At 46.0% G+C, this 18,360-nt stretch overlaps 1 protein-coding gene across 1 annotated transcript in view; it reads right to left on the minus strand.

The window, feature by feature from the left end:
• The window catches only part of LOC133140799 (pikachurin), an 80,974-nt gene that overhangs the window by 27,982 nt on the left and 34,632 nt on the right, over positions 1–18,360 (minus strand). The window contains exons 8-13 of the mRNA XM_061261010.1: positions 15,950–16,056; positions 15,347–15,860; positions 9,005–9,105; positions 8,289–8,389; positions 4,823–4,967; positions 2,267–2,456 (exon numbers count right to left, since the gene is read on the minus strand). Of these exons, the coding sequence (XP_061116994.1) occupies positions 2,267–2,456; positions 4,823–4,967; positions 8,289–8,389; positions 9,005–9,105; positions 15,347–15,860; positions 15,950–16,056 (1,158 nt within the window). The remainder of the gene's footprint in view (positions 1–2,266; positions 2,457–4,822; positions 4,968–8,288; positions 8,390–9,004; positions 9,106–15,346; positions 15,861–15,949; positions 16,057–18,360) is intronic.

Here is an 18,360-nt window from a genome sequence, read left to right on the forward strand (position 1 = left end):
GAGAGCCAAACTAACTAAATGTGTGTGCAGGGAGTTCACAGTGCGTGAGAATCTTCTCAGTTCAATCTTCTTACTGATCCAAGAATGTCTAGCATGCTTCCCTGATAGAATCATCCCAATATTATCAGATATTAACATCCCAATGGCTGTACAGACAAAAATAATTGATAGTTCTCAAGTTCTTAAAAATTGCAATATAATAGTGCAAGATATGTGATATTCTTCAATAAACACCTGCTTTGGAGACATGACCTGTATTCACACACACGCCTTTTTTTCGCGGCACAGGACCCACATTCACACATACCCTGCATTCCATACACACGTCACACACACACATACACACATACACACACACACGTCACACACACACACATACACACACACACACACACACACGTCACACACACACACACACGTCACACACACACACACACGCACGCACACACACACACACACGCACGCGCGCGCACGCACGCACGCACGCACACACGCACGCACGTCACACACACACACATACACACATACACACACACACACGTCACACACACACACGCACGCACGCACACACACACACACGCACGCACGCACACACACACACACGCACGCACGCACGCACACACACACACACGCACGCGCGCGCACGCACGCACGCACGCACGCACGCACGCACGCACGCACGCACGCACGCACGCACGCACGCACGCACGCACGCACGCACACACACGCACGCACGCACGCACACACACACACACACACACACACACGCACGCACACACACACACACACATGCACATACGTGCTTCAGTCCATTCCCCACACCGGCCCTCCCGTGTATGTACGAACGCCCTATGAACACACGTCTGTCTGCCACATTGTACACACAAACGTAATCCTTACGACAGTAAGAACACTGCTCAATGGCACCATTGCTCAATTACAATGAACCGATTCCTTTTAAACTGATTAAATCATTTGTTTCATTGGGCAGAAATCCCATCCTAGTTCCAGTAAAGCAATGCTGCAGTGAACAAATATTAATCTTATAGCAGTCAAAGATTTGTGAAGTTTTTTTGTCATGAAATGGTTTTTATTTGGACTTATACAAGGTAGGAGTATCAGAATAAGCATTTGAATACAAGATAACCCCAACTCCACCCACCCACCCCCCAAATACCCACGGAGTGGGAAGCCATTAGAATGATACATACGTTGGCAGTACAGTGGGGTCCAAAAGTCTGTGCCCAGTAGTGAAAATGTTTATATTTAGCATTCTTTTCTAATTTAATAATAATTTTTTTTTTTTTACAAATTATATCATCAACATAACAGTTGAATCTGTGAAAAAATGACATGAATTTCAGAATTTCTTAGTGTTTGGTATGTGCCCCTTTTGCTTTTATGGCAACATGCACTCTTTGCGATGTGCTCTCAGACTTGTGGACCCAACTGCACACACGGCGTATGAAAATAAAAGGGGAAAGAAGATTTTAGGTTCTTAAGCCTCTGCAGCAGCATTGCAGTGCAGATAGTTGAAAATAACATTGGCTTGACCTCCAAAGTTTGGGAATCGAACATCTGGCATATTAAACTCAGCTCCCACTGCTCCTTCCACAGTTCAGTGCCACGGAAGCGTCACGTACTGGAGAGATGAGCGAGCGCTCAGACCAAACCCAGCGGCCGGCCGGCGTGGCCTGGCGGGATGGGCCTAATCACAGCTCCGGCCTTTCACCGACACCTCAGTGTTAAATCAACTCCTAAAAGAGTACATCTGGTCCCAAAGGTTATTGTTTATTAACACTGGATATTTTGTGCAGATTTTGTGCAGATACAAAATCTGGTGCTATTCCCTGCTCTGAAATCCAGCTATGACCAGCTTGAAATTACCAGCTACCAGCTGTTTCAAAACATAGCTTGAGCTGGACAAACTGTGTTGAGCGGGGAGCTGGTCTGAACTGGTCAACCAGCTAACAGCTGTTTCAAAACCTGTTTTTTCAGCAGGGTAGTATCCATTGTGTCGGCTGGATATATTACAGAATCAATTCAGGTTAAGCACCTTGATCCAGGGCACGACAGCAGTGTCTTACCTGGGGAATGGAGCCTGAAACCTTTAGGTTACAACCCCAGTTGACCAACCATCTCCAACCATCACCCCCTACGTGTTAGCGAAGGCTAAGGTCTCTCCGCCCTGTTGCACCCTGGCCTGATGAATGAACCCTGGAGACTCAGTAAAAGAAAGAGAACGCGAAACGGCCGCCGCACTCACCGATGTCGGCCCCGCTCAGCGCGTGGCCCCGGGGCCACGGCCTCATGTCCAGGCCCTTGCCGTTGACGTTGACGGCTTGGACGCAGCCGTGGAACCCCCGGTTGATCCCGGCGGCCCGCGCCAGCCAGTACACGCTGGGGGCGCCTCCCACGAAGAAGGGCGTGCGGAACGTGATCTTGGTGTACTGGCCCTGAATTTCACAGGGACCAATCAGTGTACACGGGTAAAGTACGCAGACCTGGGTCAAATACGTCAACGTTTTGGATTCAAATACTTTTCTGCACTTCACTGAGCTTGTCTGGCGGACTGGAACCTATGACAAGCCCTCAAAAGGTGCAAACCCCGCCTTCTGCTCCTCTTGGCTGGTTCAATTGCACCAGGCAAGATCAATTGAGCACAGAAAAGTATTTGAAATCAATTACGTATTATGTATGTGACCCAGCTCGGAAAGTATTACATCATAATGGATTTTCCCTGCCTGATACTGTCATTAGAAATAGAATAGAATACGTCCCTGTCTGTTTAATTAAATATAATCCAGTAGACTATTCTAAACAGCTCTGGGAAGCCCTCTCCATATTCTTTCAAGAAAAATCAGGGTAATCCACTAAATATTGATTATTGAACCACTTCCAAGTGATATTTTTATGTTTATTATTTGTGGGTATAAACATGTTTAGTTTGTATTGATATATGCATAACAACACTGTATTTTTAGCATTTGGACCTGTAGCCATTTTCTGCAAAGAACATTTTCGTTTGGGATTCAAATCAAATGTCAAAACACAGACACAGACACAGACACACACACAAGACACAAGACACAAGACACAGACACAGACACACATACACACACAAGACACAATACACAGACACACACACACACACAAGACACAATACACACACACACAAGACACAAGACACAATACACAGACACACACACACACATACAAACACACACACAGACACACGCAGACACACACACACACACACACAGTTCAGTTCAGTTCAGTTCAGTTCAGTTCAGTTTATTCGTTGTCCCAAATGGGCAATTTGTTTGCAGCAGGACCACACACATACCACACAACAATAGGCATAACACAATACAGACAGACAGACAGATTCTGCACAAGAAGCATAATAAATAGTTCAGTTGTGATAAATATTGGCAGTGCATTAAAAACTGAATCATTTAAAATCAAGACACAGTTTCAATAAATATAAGGTAGATATAAAAAGAGGTAGTGGATTGGGGTATGGGGTCACTAAATGGACAAGGCATCTTCTTCTGTTGTGTGCATTCAGTGCTTGGATAGAAAGAGGGATAAAGGAATTTTTGTACCTCTGTTTTAAAGCAATGGGAGTTTTAAATCGTAAGCCAGATGGCAACAACATGTATTCTGTATACAGAGGATGACTTGTATCTTGATAGATATTCATGGCTTTGTTAAACAGCTGCTTGTTGAAATACTCAGTAAGACTATTGAACTTCACTCCCACTATCTTATTGGCCACATTCACAATTTTAGAAAGTGCATTTTTGTCTTTGATAGTGACGTTTCCATACCAGCAGATAATGGAGAACGTCAGGACAGACTCAATAAAAGCCCTATAGAACAGTGTCATCAATGTTTTATCCACCTGAAACTTAGCAAGTTAGCAAAGAGTCTTTGTTGTCCTCTCTTGCACACAGAAGCGGTGTTCAAGTCAACTTAAGCCGGTCATCAATCAAGGTGCCCAGATACTTATAACATGATACCATATCAACATCCTGCCCCTTGATTACACTATGCACTGGAGCAGGGGGGAGGCGTCTGAAGTCTATAGACATGTCTTTAGTTTTACTGATGTTAAGGCATCTTCACACCAGGACACAAAGTCATCAATGACACACATACACACACACAAGACACAAGACACAGACACACAAGACACAAGACACAGACACACACACACACACACACACAGACACACACACACACACACACACACACACACACACACACACAGACACACACACACACACACAGACACACACACACACACACACACACACACACACACACACGCACAGACACACACACACACACACACACACAGACACACACACACACACACACACACACACACGCACACACACACAGACACACACACACACGCACAGACACACAGACACACACACACACATACACACACAGACACAGACACACACACACACACACACACACACACAGACACACACACACACACAGACACACACACACACGCACAGACACACAGACACAGACACACACACACACACACACACAGACACAGACACACACACACACACACACACACAGACACACACACACACGCACAGACACACAGACACAGACACACACACACACACACACACACAGACACACACACACACACACACACAGACACACACACAGACACACAGACACACACACACACACACACACACACACAGACACAGACACAGACACACACACACACACACACAGACACACACACACACACAGGAGTACAGGAGCACAAGCTTTCTGTCACCTGAGAGCGGCCGGATACGGGCGTGTCGTTATCCAGCCTCAGCCAGCCGCTGGTGCCGTCCCTGTACAGCGTGACGGTGTGCCACCGCCCCAGCACCACCCGGCTGTCACTCACCATCTGGGCCGCCCCTGTGCCGCAGTTAAACCTGGGCCAAGGTCAAAGGTCGAAGGTCAAAATCATCTTCCAAGACGTGGAAACCCGACACAGACCAAAATAATTGTTTTGGACTGAGATACTTGCGTACGTGAATGCTTTACTGAGCTTGTCTGGTGTATTGGAAGCTATGAAAATACTCTCAACAAGTGAGAACACTGCCTTCTGGTCCTCTCGGTTGGCTCAATTGCACCAGGCAAGATCAATCGAGCGCAGAAATAAAATGTAAACTTGAGCTATGAATGCGGCAATTTCAACCCAAAATGTCTCTTCTTAATTTACTTAGACTGATTTTTTTATTTACTCAAAGACAGCAGTGCTGAAATGACCTCTTAATGGATGATCGCTGTGTCTTTAAAGAGCGTGGATAGGATCGTGTGAGATGCACTTAGTCTCATTAAGGGTGTATCAATCAAAGCAAAACAAACCGAATGTGGATGATCAGGCACCACATTCCGCTTCGCTCGTTGTATCTCAATAGATCCCTGGATGTAACAGGGTCTGGCCAGTGAAAAGCTTTTATTGACAGAATGACTGACACAATGTGTTGTGTCTGGTTGGGGAACAACAAACAATCTTCTTGCCAAGTGTAGACACATTTCTAGCAAGCTAGATGACGCAATGTTTCCACTGCTGTTGCACGGGGAAGATAACCCATCCTGGGAAAATACATGGTTGACATTTCAAAAAAAACTTTCTACCATTTTGTAAATACAAAAAAACTACTTGTGCACTTTGTGATTCTGCTCTTCTTGCGCTGTTAAATAAATCACCAAATAAATGATTCAGTAACCAAAGTAATCATTGTTTTTTCTGTATTTGACAAAGTTATATTTTCGTAAAGGTACATTACGTAAGATTTTTCTGTTAAAACCTTGTTATAAGACCATTGTAAATCCCTTCCTATCATTGAAAAAGGCTCACTGACATGTTGACTCGCCCTGAGTTTATAGCCATTAAATTCAGGTATCACAATATACAGCTGACGGACCGACACTCTGTACCAAAACATTGTGCAATACAGTGGTGTGAAAAAGCCCCCTTCCTGATTTCTTTTTTTTTGCATGTTTGTCACACCTAAACACAAGTAAACACAAAATGCAGTTTTTAAATGAAGGTTTTTATTATTAAGGGAGAAAAAAATCCAAACCTACATGGCCCTGTGTGAAAAAGTGATTGCCCCCTAAACCTAATAACTGGTTGGGCCACCCTTAGCAGCAACAACTGCAATCAAGCGTTTGCGATAACTTGCAATGAGTCTCTTACAGCGCTGTGGAGGAATTTTGGCCCACTCATCTTTGCAGAATTGTTGTAATTCAGCCACATTGGAGGGTTTTCGAGCATGAAGCGCCTTTTTAAGGTCATGCCACAGCATCTCAATAGAATTCAGGTCAGGACTTTGACTAGGGCACTCCAAAGTCTTCGTTTTGTTTTTCTTCAGCCATTCAGAGGTGGACTTGCTGGTGTGTTTTGGATCATTGTCCTGCTGCAGAACCCAAGTTTGTTTCAGCTTGAGGTCACGAACAGATGGCCGGACATTCTCCTTCAGGATTTTTTGGTAGACAGAATTCATGGTTCCATTTATCACAGCAAGTCTTCCAGGTCCTGAAGCAGCAAAACAGCTCCAGACCATCACACTACCACCACCATATTTTACTGTTGGTATGATGTTCTTTTTCTGAAATGCGGTGTTACTTTTACGCCAGATGTAATGGGACCCACACCTTCCAAAAAGTTCAACTTTTGTCTCATCAGTCCACAGAGTATTTTCCCAAAAGTCTTGGGGAACATCAAGATGTTTTCTGGCAAAATTGAGATGAGCCTTAATGTTCTTTTTGCTCAGCAGTGGTTTTCGTCTTGGAACTCTGTCATGCAGGCCATTTTTGCCCAGTCTCTTTCTTATGGTGGAGTCATGAACACTGACCTTAACTGAGGCAAGTGAGGCCTGCAGTTCTTTGGATGTTGTTGTGGGGTCTTTTGTGACCTCTTGGATGAGTTGTCGCTGCGCTCTTGAGGTAATTTTGGTCGGCTGGCCACTCCTGGGAAGGTTCACCACTGTTCCATGTTTTCGCCATTTGTGGATAATGGCTCACACTGTGGTTCGCTAGAGTCCCAAAGCTTTAGAAATGGCTTTATACCCTTCTCCAGACTGATAGATCTCAATTACTTTCTTTCTCATTTGTTCCTGAATTTCTTTAGATCTCGGCATGATGTCTAGCTTTTGAGGATCATTTGGTCTACTTCACTTTGTCAGGCAGGTCCTATTTAAGTGATTTCTTGATTGAGAACAGGTGTGGCAGTAATCAGGCCTGGATGTGGCTAGAGAAATTGAACTCAGGTTTGATAAACCACACTTAAGTTATGTTTTAACTTTTCACTTTTTCACACAGGGCCATGTAGGTTTGGATTTTTTTTCTCCCTTAATAATAAAAACCTTCATTTAAAAACTGCATTTTGTGTTTACTTGTGTTGTCTTTGACTAATATTTAAATTTGTTTGATGATCTGAAACATTTAAGTGTGTCAAACATGCAAAAAAATAAGAAATCAGGAAGGGGGCAAACACTTTTTCACACCACTGTAATTCAAGCTCATTGGTTGAAAATTGGTTCTAATCGCCACAGCCAATGGCATTTCACCATCAGTGCGTTCACAGAGAAGGGGGAGGGAAAAACAGTGTTTGAGGGTGTTTTGCGAGAGCAATGAAACCCAGACCCCTAAGTGACTGAACCATCCCGTACCATGGCCTCTAACTCATTCAAAGTCAATTGTGCATCAACCGATGGAGCTACCGCCAAACAGCCAGTACTGCAACCTATGGAGCTACCGCCAAACAGCCAGTACTGCAACCTATGGAGCTACCGCCAAACAGCCAGTACTGCAACCTATGGAGCTACCGCCAAACAGCCAGTACTGCCATGGACTGGATCAAATCTGAGGCCATGTGGCTCATCCTTGTGCCATAGTGCAGTGCCTTAACCAAATGAGCTACTCAGCAGCTTTTAACTGCATGGGCGTCCACAGCATCCCTTCTGTGAAAAGCAGCTATGCCAGCTTGACCAGGTTGAAAATTGAGCCAGTCAAGCTGGTCTAGCTGTGTATGAGCTGGCCAACCAGCATGGCTAAGCAGGTCATGAGCTGGTCTAGCTGGGTATGGGCTGGCCAATCAGCTCAACCATGTTCAGCTGGGAGCTGGTCTGAACTGGCCAACCAGCTAAACCATGTTCAGCTGGGAGCTGGTCTGAACTGGCCAACCAGCTACTGTACTGGCTGTTTCAAAACCCAGCGTGAGGGTTCTTCCAGCAGGCGCCCACCTGAAGTGCAGCTTGCGGCGGATGAGCGCCAGGGAGGTGTAGTCGCCGCGGGCGTGTTCGTTCTCCCCGCAGTACAGGAGAAGCCCGTCCTCGGCCTCGGCCTGATGGACAGACAGATATCACCACCTCAACGCACAACATTTTATACTCATTATCTAATTTGTTGCTTGAGCTGAAATGTTTACTTGGAGACTCATGGACACCATCGTGTAGTTCTGGTGCCCTAGGGCTACAGTATGCTGTTTCTCTCAGGCATAATCACTCAATGATTGACAAGAGTCACTCTTTGGATATCACAACATCTGTTGTTCCAGAGGTGCATTCGCGAACATATTCAAACTTTTTTCCGTTAACAGAAATGGCTGCCGACGGCGAAGACACGGAGAGAACAAATGTTGACAATTATTTGACTGTTAAAATATACGCTAATCAATGTAATATTTGTTCTTACCTTATAATAAGCAACAAATCAGCAAGATAAGCAACACATCAGCTAGCTGCCATTGTTAAATCTAAGTTGCATCCATTTGTATTGAAAATGCGTGAGTGGCAAACTAAATGGAAAGTTCAACAGAAACTGTTTGCTGCAAATATAGTTTGCCGTGAAAGTTTGTTGTCCTGAACGCACCTCTGGTACACATTAATTGCCAGGCTATGGCATAATGACACCTGACTACCCTCTTCACCTAGCCTAGCGAATAGCCTGCACATCTCACCTTGAACTCGAGGGTGATCTGAAAAGTCTGGTAGGAGTTCTTCAGGGGTTCAAAGGTCATGTGGGAATAGCCATAAAACTGAGGGTACTGCACCGTCACACCTGGGATCACAGACAAACACAAGATGGAGTTACTGTGCTTTCTGATGGAAGCAGAATGAAATGGGGGCAACTGAAGAGAGATATTGACAGTCTTTGTCGTGTGTGATGTTAATGCAATTCTGACATGGGAAGGATGGAGACTCAAGGGGGTCTTGCTGAACAACATCAGAAAACATGTGAAGTACGTGGAGAACACGGAGAGAGAGCGATAAAAAAGGAAACAGAATAAACATAAGGCTTTTTCGTTTTATTGTTAGTGCAAGTACAATTAATACAATTAGTGACTGTGTAACTTGTAGCTGTATGTATGGAAATTAATTTGTCGAAATGTAATGTCAACAGTGATGATTTCTTTGATGTTTAGAATCAGAGCAGTAAAGCGTTATTTCATACTATACATTTACTGTGGAGTCTTCGCACTGCGTGTGCGTGTGTGTGTGTGTGTGTGTGTGTGTGTGCGAGAGAGAGAGAGAGAGAGAAGCTTCTGCCTGCCTAAAATCATTGGTTCCTTTTCAGAGAGCACCCATCTTGTCAGCTCTGTATTTTTTCATCAATCTACATCTCTCTCCCCCTCCTCTTTTTCTTTTTGGGTGGGGGGGGGGTGTCAGAACAGAACTCCCATCTGTGGGACAACGTGCCAGAGGGAAGGTTACCGTGACTCCTGCCGAACGCTCCCGCGGCACGGACAGGGATGACCGCAGCTGTCCCCCAGTCACGCTGCTCTACAGCATCAATCTGCGCTCTTTACGGTTTAACAGCAGTCTGCGGTCTTTACGGTTTAACAGCAGTCTGCGCTCTTTACGGTTTAACAGCAGTCTGCGCTCTTTACGGTTTAACAGCAGTCTGCGGTCTTTACGGTTTAACAGCAGTCTGCGCTCTTTACGGTTTAACAGCAGTCTGCGCTCTTTACGGTTTAACAGCAGTCTGCGGTCTTTACGGTTTAACAGCAGTCTGCGCTCTTTACGGTTTAACAGCAGTCTGCGGTCTTTACGGTTTAACAGCAGTCTGCGGTCTTTACGGTTTAACAGCAATCTGCAGTCTTTACGGTTTAACAGCAGTCTGCGCTCTTTACGGTTTAACAGCAGTCTGCGGTCTTTACGGTTTAACAGCAGTCTGCGGTCTTTACGGTTTAACAGCAATCTGCGGTCTTTACGGTTTAACAGCAGTCTGCGCTCTTTACGGTTTAACAGCAATCTGCGGTCTTTACGGTTTAACAGCAATCTGCGGTCTTTACGGTTTAACAGCAGTCTGCGGTCTTTACGGTTTAACAGCAATCTGCGGTCTTTATGGTTTAACAGCAGTCTGCGGTCTTTACGGTTTAACAGCAATCTGCGGTCTTTACGGTTTAACAGCAGTCTGCGGTCTTTACGGTTTAACAGCAGTCTGCGGTCTTTACGGTTTAACAGCAGTCTGCGCTCTTTACGGTTTAACAGCAGTCTGCAGTCTTTACGGTTTAACAGCAGTCTGCGGTCTTTACGGTTTAACAGCAGTCTGCGGTCTTTACGGTTTAACAGCAGTCTGCGGTCTTTACGGTTTAACAGCAGTCTGCGATCTTTACGGTTTAACAGCAATCTGCGGTCTTTACGGTTTAACAGCAGTCTGCGATCTTTACGGTTTAACAGCAATCTGCGGTCTTTACGGTTTAACAGCAGTTTGCTGTCTTTATGGTTGAACAGCAGTCTGCGCTCTTTACGGTTTAACAGCAGTCTGCGGTCTTTATGGTTTAACAGCAGTCTGCGGTCTTTACGGTTTAACAGCAATCTGCGGTCTTTACGGTTTAACAGCAATCTGCGGTCTTTATGGTTTAACAGCAGTCTGCGGTCTTTATGGTTTAACAGCAGTCTGCGGTCTTTATGGTTTAACAGCAGTCTGCGGTCTTTATGGTTTAACAGCAGTCTGCGGTCTTTATGGTTTAACAGCAGTCTGCGGTCTTTACGGTTTAACAGCAATCTGCGGTCTTTACGGTTTAACAGCAATCTGCGGTCTTTACGGTTTAACAGCAATCTGCGGTCTTTACGGTTTAACAGTAGTCTGCGGTCTTTACGGTTTAACAGCAGTCTGCGGTCTTTACGGTTTAACAGAAATCTGCGGTCTTTACGGTTTAACAGCAATCTGCAGTCTTTACGGTTTAACAGAAATCTGCGGTCTTTACGGTTTAACAGCAATCTGCAGTCTTTACGGTTTAACAGCAATCTGCGGTCTTTACGGTTTAACAGCAATCTGCGGTCTTTACGGTTTAACAGCAATCTGCGGTCTTTACGGTTTAACAGCAATCTGCGGTCTTTGCGGTTTAACAGCAATCTGCTGTCTTCACGGTTTAACAGCAGTCTGCGGTCTTTACGGTTTAACAGCACCGCCGTGTGGCTTGAGCTACACAGGGCGAGGACCAGGCCTACTCCAGCGGCACAAGAGTCAGTGAACACCTCAAGCAGAGGACACGCGCAGCATCGGTAATCACACGTCACACATGTCTGAGCTTATCTTAATGAGAAAGGTATATAGCAAACAACTTGTACAATACATGTCTGCTGATTTTGTATAATGTTTGCAAAGCTATTTAACAAAGCTATTTAGCAAATATTACAAAGTATAACAACTATCGACACGTACACACTGTTATGCACAATTTTACCAGTGCATTCAACAATGTTTGCATGGAACTATAAACATGAAGGCACCAGTCATTCAAATCTAGATGTATCTAGAATATTTACAGTACTGTGCAAAAGTTTTAGGCAGGTGCGAAAAAATGCTGTAAAGTAAGAATGCTTTGAAATAGTTCATTTTTATCAATTACCAAAATGCAAAGTGAGTGAACAGAAGAAAAATCTAAATCAAATCAATATTTGGTGTGACCTTCAAACCAGCATCAATTCTTCTAGGTACACTTGCACAAATTCAGGGATTTTGTAGGCATATAGTCAGGTGTGTGATTACCCAATTATACCAAACAGGAGCTAATGATCATCAATGTAATATGTTGGCTGAAACACAATCATTAACTGAAACAGAAACAGCTGTGTAGGAGGGTTAAAACTGGGTGAGGAACAGCCAAACTCTGCTTCCAAGGTGAGGTTGCTGAAGACAGTTTAATGTCAGAAGTCATACACCATGGCAAGACTGAGCACAGCAACAATACACAAGGTAGTTATACTGCATCAGCAAGGTCTCTCCCAGGCAGAAATTTCAAGGCGGACAGTGGGACTCAGGTACACCCATCTACTGTGCGGAGACGTCTGGTCAAAAGTGGTCTTCATGGAAAAATTGCAGCCAAAAAGCCATACCTCGTGGAAACAAGGAAAGAAGGCCTATGCACGAAAACACAGGAACTGGGGTGCAGAAAAATGGCAGCAGTTTCTCTGGACTGATGAGTCAAAATGTGAAATATTGGCTTTAGCAGAAGGCAGTTTGTTCGCCAAAGAGCTGGAGACTGGTACAAGAATGAGTGTCTGCAGGCAACAGTGAAGCATGGCGGAGGTTCCTTGCAAGTTTGGGGCTGCATTTCTGCAAATGGAGTTGGGGATTTGGTCAGAATTAATGGTCTCCTCAATGCTGAGAAGTACAGGCAGATACTTATCCATCATGCAGTACCATCAGGGAGGCATCTAATTTGCCCCAAATTTATTCTGCAGCAGGAACAACCCCAAACACACAGCCAATGTCATTAAGAACTATCTTCAGCGTAAAGAAGAACAAGGAGTCCTGGAAGTGATGGTATGGCCCCTACAGAGCCCTGATCTCAACATCATGGCATCTGATCTCAACATCATCCCCCTATTTGTGAAAATACACTGCTTTAAAAATGATAGGAAATGACCGGGAGGAAAATTTTAGACCAAAAAAAGTCCATGTGTGCCCCAAATGTTTTTGAATGTTTTGCGACTGAGTCATCGTGGCTACAAATGGCTGAATTATTTGTGCATAATAAGGTGCTTATGTATTGGGGGGGGGGGGTACACAGACTACCTGTTCTCTCTTTGCACTCAGAGGGGAGAAAGGTACAGTAAATCACGTCAGTGGGGTCGCCGGGAGGAGACCTTGAGCGCAGCGAACAGGAGAACATCAGCCCGGCACAAACAACGCAGGAGAAACACAGCAGGAGAAAACCTCCAGGGAAATGAAAAAATTACTCCATTACTCATCCGATCTCAGAAGGAAAGGGATGACAGGAGGGAGGAGAAGAAAGGTAAACAGCGTCCTTCGGCGACAGAGGAGAGAGCAGGGACGCGTCTCATCAGGGTTGGGGGAGTCCTCCGGCCCGGCTGAGGAAAGGGAAGCTCCTGTGAGCAGGGAGCGGTTCTGCAGCGCTGGATCATGCTGCGATTAGCCAGAGTTAAGACGTCTCCCAGCGGAGCTGAAATTGGAAAGCTAATAAACCAAGAAAATATCATCGAAGATAATTACCACTCTTTTCTGCTCTTTTCTTAGTTCCTCGGAAATCAAATAGCCTTGTGAGAAATTTTTGGGTCCGTTGCACATCTTGAAATTGGTGAAATTTAATTTCCCAGATATGACAGGAATAGGTTTCTAACCACAGCGCTGGTAATTAACATGGCCATCGGTGAAAGCAAATCTGGTTACTATACTATGAAATTACTATACATGTGATCTGGCTGATGCTTTTATCCAAAGTGACTTACTATTGATTAGACTAAGCAGGAGAAAATTCCCCCCCGGGGGTCCTTGCTCAAGGGCCCAATGGCTGTGTGGAATGTATCGTGGCTACACCGCGGATCAAACTCCCGCCCTTGCAGGCCCCAGTCAGTCACCTTAACCACTACGCTACAGGCTGCCCCAGTCATGTACCTTAACCACTACGCTACAGGCTGCCCCAGTCATGTACCTTAACCACTACGCTACAGGCTGACCCAGTCATGTACCTTAACCACTACGCTACAGGCTGCCCCAGTCATGTACCTTAACCACTACGCTACAGGCTGACCCAGTCATGTACCTTAACCACTACACTACAGGCTGCCCCAGTCATGTACCTTAACCACTACGCTACAGGCTGACCCAGTCATGTACCTTAACCACTACACTACAGGCTGCCCCAGTCATGTACCTTAACCACTACGCTACAGGCTGCCCCAGTCATGTACCTTAACCACTACGCTACAGGCTGCCCCAGTCATGTACCTTAACCACTACACTACAGGCTGCCCCAGTCATGTACCTTAACCACTACGCTACAGGCTGCCCCAGTCATGTACCTTAACCACTACGCTACAGGCTGCCCCAGTCATGTACCTTAACCACTACGCTACAGGCTGCCGCCAGATTATGACGTACAAGAGAAAAGAGGCAGAATTAGCTGGACAATAATGTTCTTATAAGCTTCAAGTGTTCTTTCCAGAATTATCAGGCCAGTCAAGCTGGTACAAATCTTATATAATATAAAATATAAAACATGATATAAAACTGACTGTACACAACTTTTGACTTGCTTCACACTCATCCTGCAGATCTGCTGGTCATAGCTGGCACTGGTAAAGAATCAGAACCAGGCCACGGACTCACACCACTGCACAGTGTTTTAGAAGGATAAGGTACTTGGCAGCCCCCCAACTTCTATTTGTGCTTCATATTTTTATTCATAACAGATTCATGAAAATCAAGTATGTTCCTCTGCTCTTGAATATAGCTGGGGGTTACAGAATGTTCCCAGAGCTGCAATGGGGAGAAAGAGCTGGTAATGGCTTTAATTATGGACGAATCCCTCCCGCAACATAAATAAAATGGAGTCTGTGCTGGCCACCAGCCAACAGACAGCAAACAATTTTTTGGTTCCATGAACATTCTGCGAAAGTTAGGGAAAATGTTCCAGCACATACATTTGGACTATATTAGGGTTTAGAGTTTGGAATTTGAATTGAGTATGATTGTTTGTGGTAATTCTGTCCAAGGAAACTGCCCTTGCAGACAATTCAGACATTGACATATTCAAGATGGCTCAATGAGTGTCAGTAAGTGTCAGTAAGACTTTCTGGAACATGTTTCCCACAGCATGTCATGCGGGCAGGGGCAGAAAGTAGCAAATTCAGGCCGGCAGGTTGGCCGCTCCCTCCCTCCTCTCCCCCTTCCTCACACATTCACTCACAGTTTGCATTGCGCTTGCACTTCATCAGATGGCCTCTAGGGGGCTGTTGGTCTGCACACGTTAGCTCACAATCAATGTGAATATAACCAATAATATTGAAATGTTTTGGTGAGAATGAGAGGCTGGCTTCGACACCCTTACCCTCGGAGCAGGTGGCCCCTGCTCGGCCCAGATTGCAGTGGCAGCGCGACCCTCCGCTGTCGTAGTCGTTGACGCAGAAGCTGTCACGGGGGCACACCGTGTCCTCGCACGGCAGGTCATAGAGGCGGGGAACGGGCCCCTTCCACCGGGTCATGGGCCGGGAGGGGGCAGGGCCTTGCGTGGGAGGTGTGGTGGTGGTGGAGGAGGCAGGGATGGAGGAGGCAGGGACAGAGGAGGCAGGGACGGAGGAGGCAGGGACAGAGGAGGCAGGGACGGAGGAGGCAGGGACGGAGGAGGCGGTGGGGAGCTCCGTGGTGGCCGCGGGCATAGTGGGGGCTGCGGTCACACCGTAGGCCTCGGGGCCGGTGCTGGAGGCCCAGGGCGTGGCCGTGGCAGGCGTAGGCTCTGGGGTGTCGGGGGCGGGCGTGGTCCTCCTATATATCACGTTCCCTGTGCCCGTCCGGGACCTCAGCTGAGACTTCCTGTCCTCTGGGACGCCGGGAAAGGGCTTGAGCTGGGAGCGAAAGGGACACACCGAGGTGAGGGGCTTGACGCGGGCTTCAGGGGAGCGTTCCGCACGGTCACTCGTCCTGAGACACAGACCTCCTCGATGTAGACGTCGTAGTCCGAGTCATCCAGATCCTCGCCGTAGGTCTCGGACCCTGTGATGTAACGCTGGCCGTAGGTCCCGCTGCCAACCTCCTCGGCCCCTGTGTGTCGAGAAAGGCAACTGCTGCGTCAATCCCTTTTGGATAGCTACATTTTCCACAACATTCTGGAGAACTTGTGTTAGTGACACGAGAATGCAGATTGTTAGATCATTTTTTTGGCACAAAACATGCATTCCAATACAAAGCAATTCCATGATTTTGGAATTTATAGCCCTAAAGCCTGATATTTCAAAACTGTTTTATGCAGGGAACCCTATAATTATTATAAGTAGTCAATTTATTTAATTACAGGCCAAACACACACGATGGCATTTAATTTAATGCCAAAATTGTGAGAAGTCATAAAAAGATTCAAGTTACGAAGACCCTGTTTACAACACTTTTCAAACTGAGAATTTCTATGCAATATTATACAAATATATAAAACAAAAACACTCAAAACACATAAAACATGGAGTACAATGTATACTGTAGAGCTTTCAAATAAACCTAGGATTGAAACATCACACTCTCAAATCAGATGTGTTAAAAACAACACATAATATTTTAACACATTTAATTAAGGACAATACATTTTACTTCAACAAAAACTGGGTTTACAATTATCACACAGAGCAGTTAAAGTCTCCCTTTAAACACACAATAGTAGTAACTTTGAAACAAAAAAAACAAAAAAAAAAGTTTAAAATAGTAACACTAAAAACGTATTATTAACACATTCCGTGCTTCATATGACACTATATGAGCACATGCCATGGTTTGTGCATCTGTTCTGCTTCTTATTTTGAATAAAAATACATTTTAGAAAGATTCTCAGAGCACTATCCAAGTGCCTCAGAATTTAAGCACGGTTCTCTTGCAGGTTGATGATAATGAGGGTGAAAAGTGTCTTTATTATAGGTGGGTTTGCAGCCGGGGACAATGCCAATGATTGACGGTCTCCCTGGTGATGAAACATGGGTTGGAACCCAACCCTTACCCCAAGCGTACCCATTACAGTGTACCCCTGCAGATTCACCAGGGAACGCAAACTGCATTCTGGGTAGAGTCCAGCCCGAGGGGGGTGGAGACAAGGAAGAACAGCAAGATCCCACAGGCCTGGCAATCAAGCTGGAGCAGCAGTCCCATTGCACAGCAGATACGGACAATATACCCACGAGCTCTCACTGCAAAGTGCACCCAGGCCAGTATATCATTTTTGTGAAGTGACAGGCTGAACATTGGTCATTTCATAGTGAATGCTTTGACAGAGCAATGACATGCTCTGATTGGCTTGATAAATTGCACTGGGAGGAGTGACAGGCCATGAATCACAGAAAGACAGAATGCCAAGAGGCTGGTCATAGGGAGCCATTACAGAGGCTGGTCATAGGGAGCCATTACAGAGGCTGGTCATAGGGAGCCATTACAGAGGCTGGTCATAGGGAGCCATTACAGAGGCTGGTCATAGGGAGCCATTACAGAGGCTGGTCATAGGGAGCCATCACAGAGGCTGGTCATAGGGAGCCTTTACAGAGGCTGGTCATAGGGAGCCATCACAGAGGCTGGTCATAGGGAGCCATTACAGAGGCTGGTCATAGGGAGCCATTACAGAGGCTGGTCATAGGGAGCCATTACAGAGGCTGGTCATAGGGAGCCATTACAGAGGCTGGTCATAGGGAGCCATTACAGAGGCTGGTCATAGGGAGCCATTACAGAGGCTGGTCATAGGGAGCCATTACAGAGGCTGGTCATAGGGAGCCATTACAGAGGCTGGTCATAGGGAGCCATTACAGAGGCTGGTCATAGGGAGCCATTACAGAGGCTGGTCATAGGGAGCCATCACAGAGGCTGGTCATAGGGAGCCTTTACAGAGGCTGGTCATAGGGAGCCATCACAGAGGCTGGTCATAGGGAGCCATTACAGAGGCTGGTCATAGGGAGCCATTACAGAGGCTGGTCATAGGGAGCCATTACAGAGGCTGGTCATAGGGAGCCATTACAGAGGCTGGTCATAGGGAGCCATTACAGAGGCTGGTCATAGGGAGCCATTACAGAGGCTGGTCATAGGGAGCCATTACAGAGGCTGGTCATAGGCAGCCATTACAGAGGCTGGTCATAGGGAGCCATTACAGAGGCTGGTCATAGGGAGCCATTACAGAGGCTGGTCATAGGGAGCCATCACAGAGGCTGGTCATAGGGAGCCATTACAGAGGCTGGTCATAGGGAGCCATTACAGAGGTTGGTCATAGGGAGCCATTACAGAGGCTGGTCATAGGGAGCCATTACAGAGGCTGGTCATAGGGAGCCATTACAGAGGCTGGTCATAGGGAGCCATTACAGAGGCTGGTCATAGGGAGCCATT

The sequence above is a fragment of the Conger conger genome, chromosome 11 (genome assembly GCF_963514075.1).
Source record: "Conger conger chromosome 11, fConCon1.1, whole genome shotgun sequence".
In the NCBI taxonomy this organism is placed as follows: domain Eukaryota; kingdom Metazoa; phylum Chordata; class Actinopteri; order Anguilliformes; family Congridae; genus Conger; species Conger conger.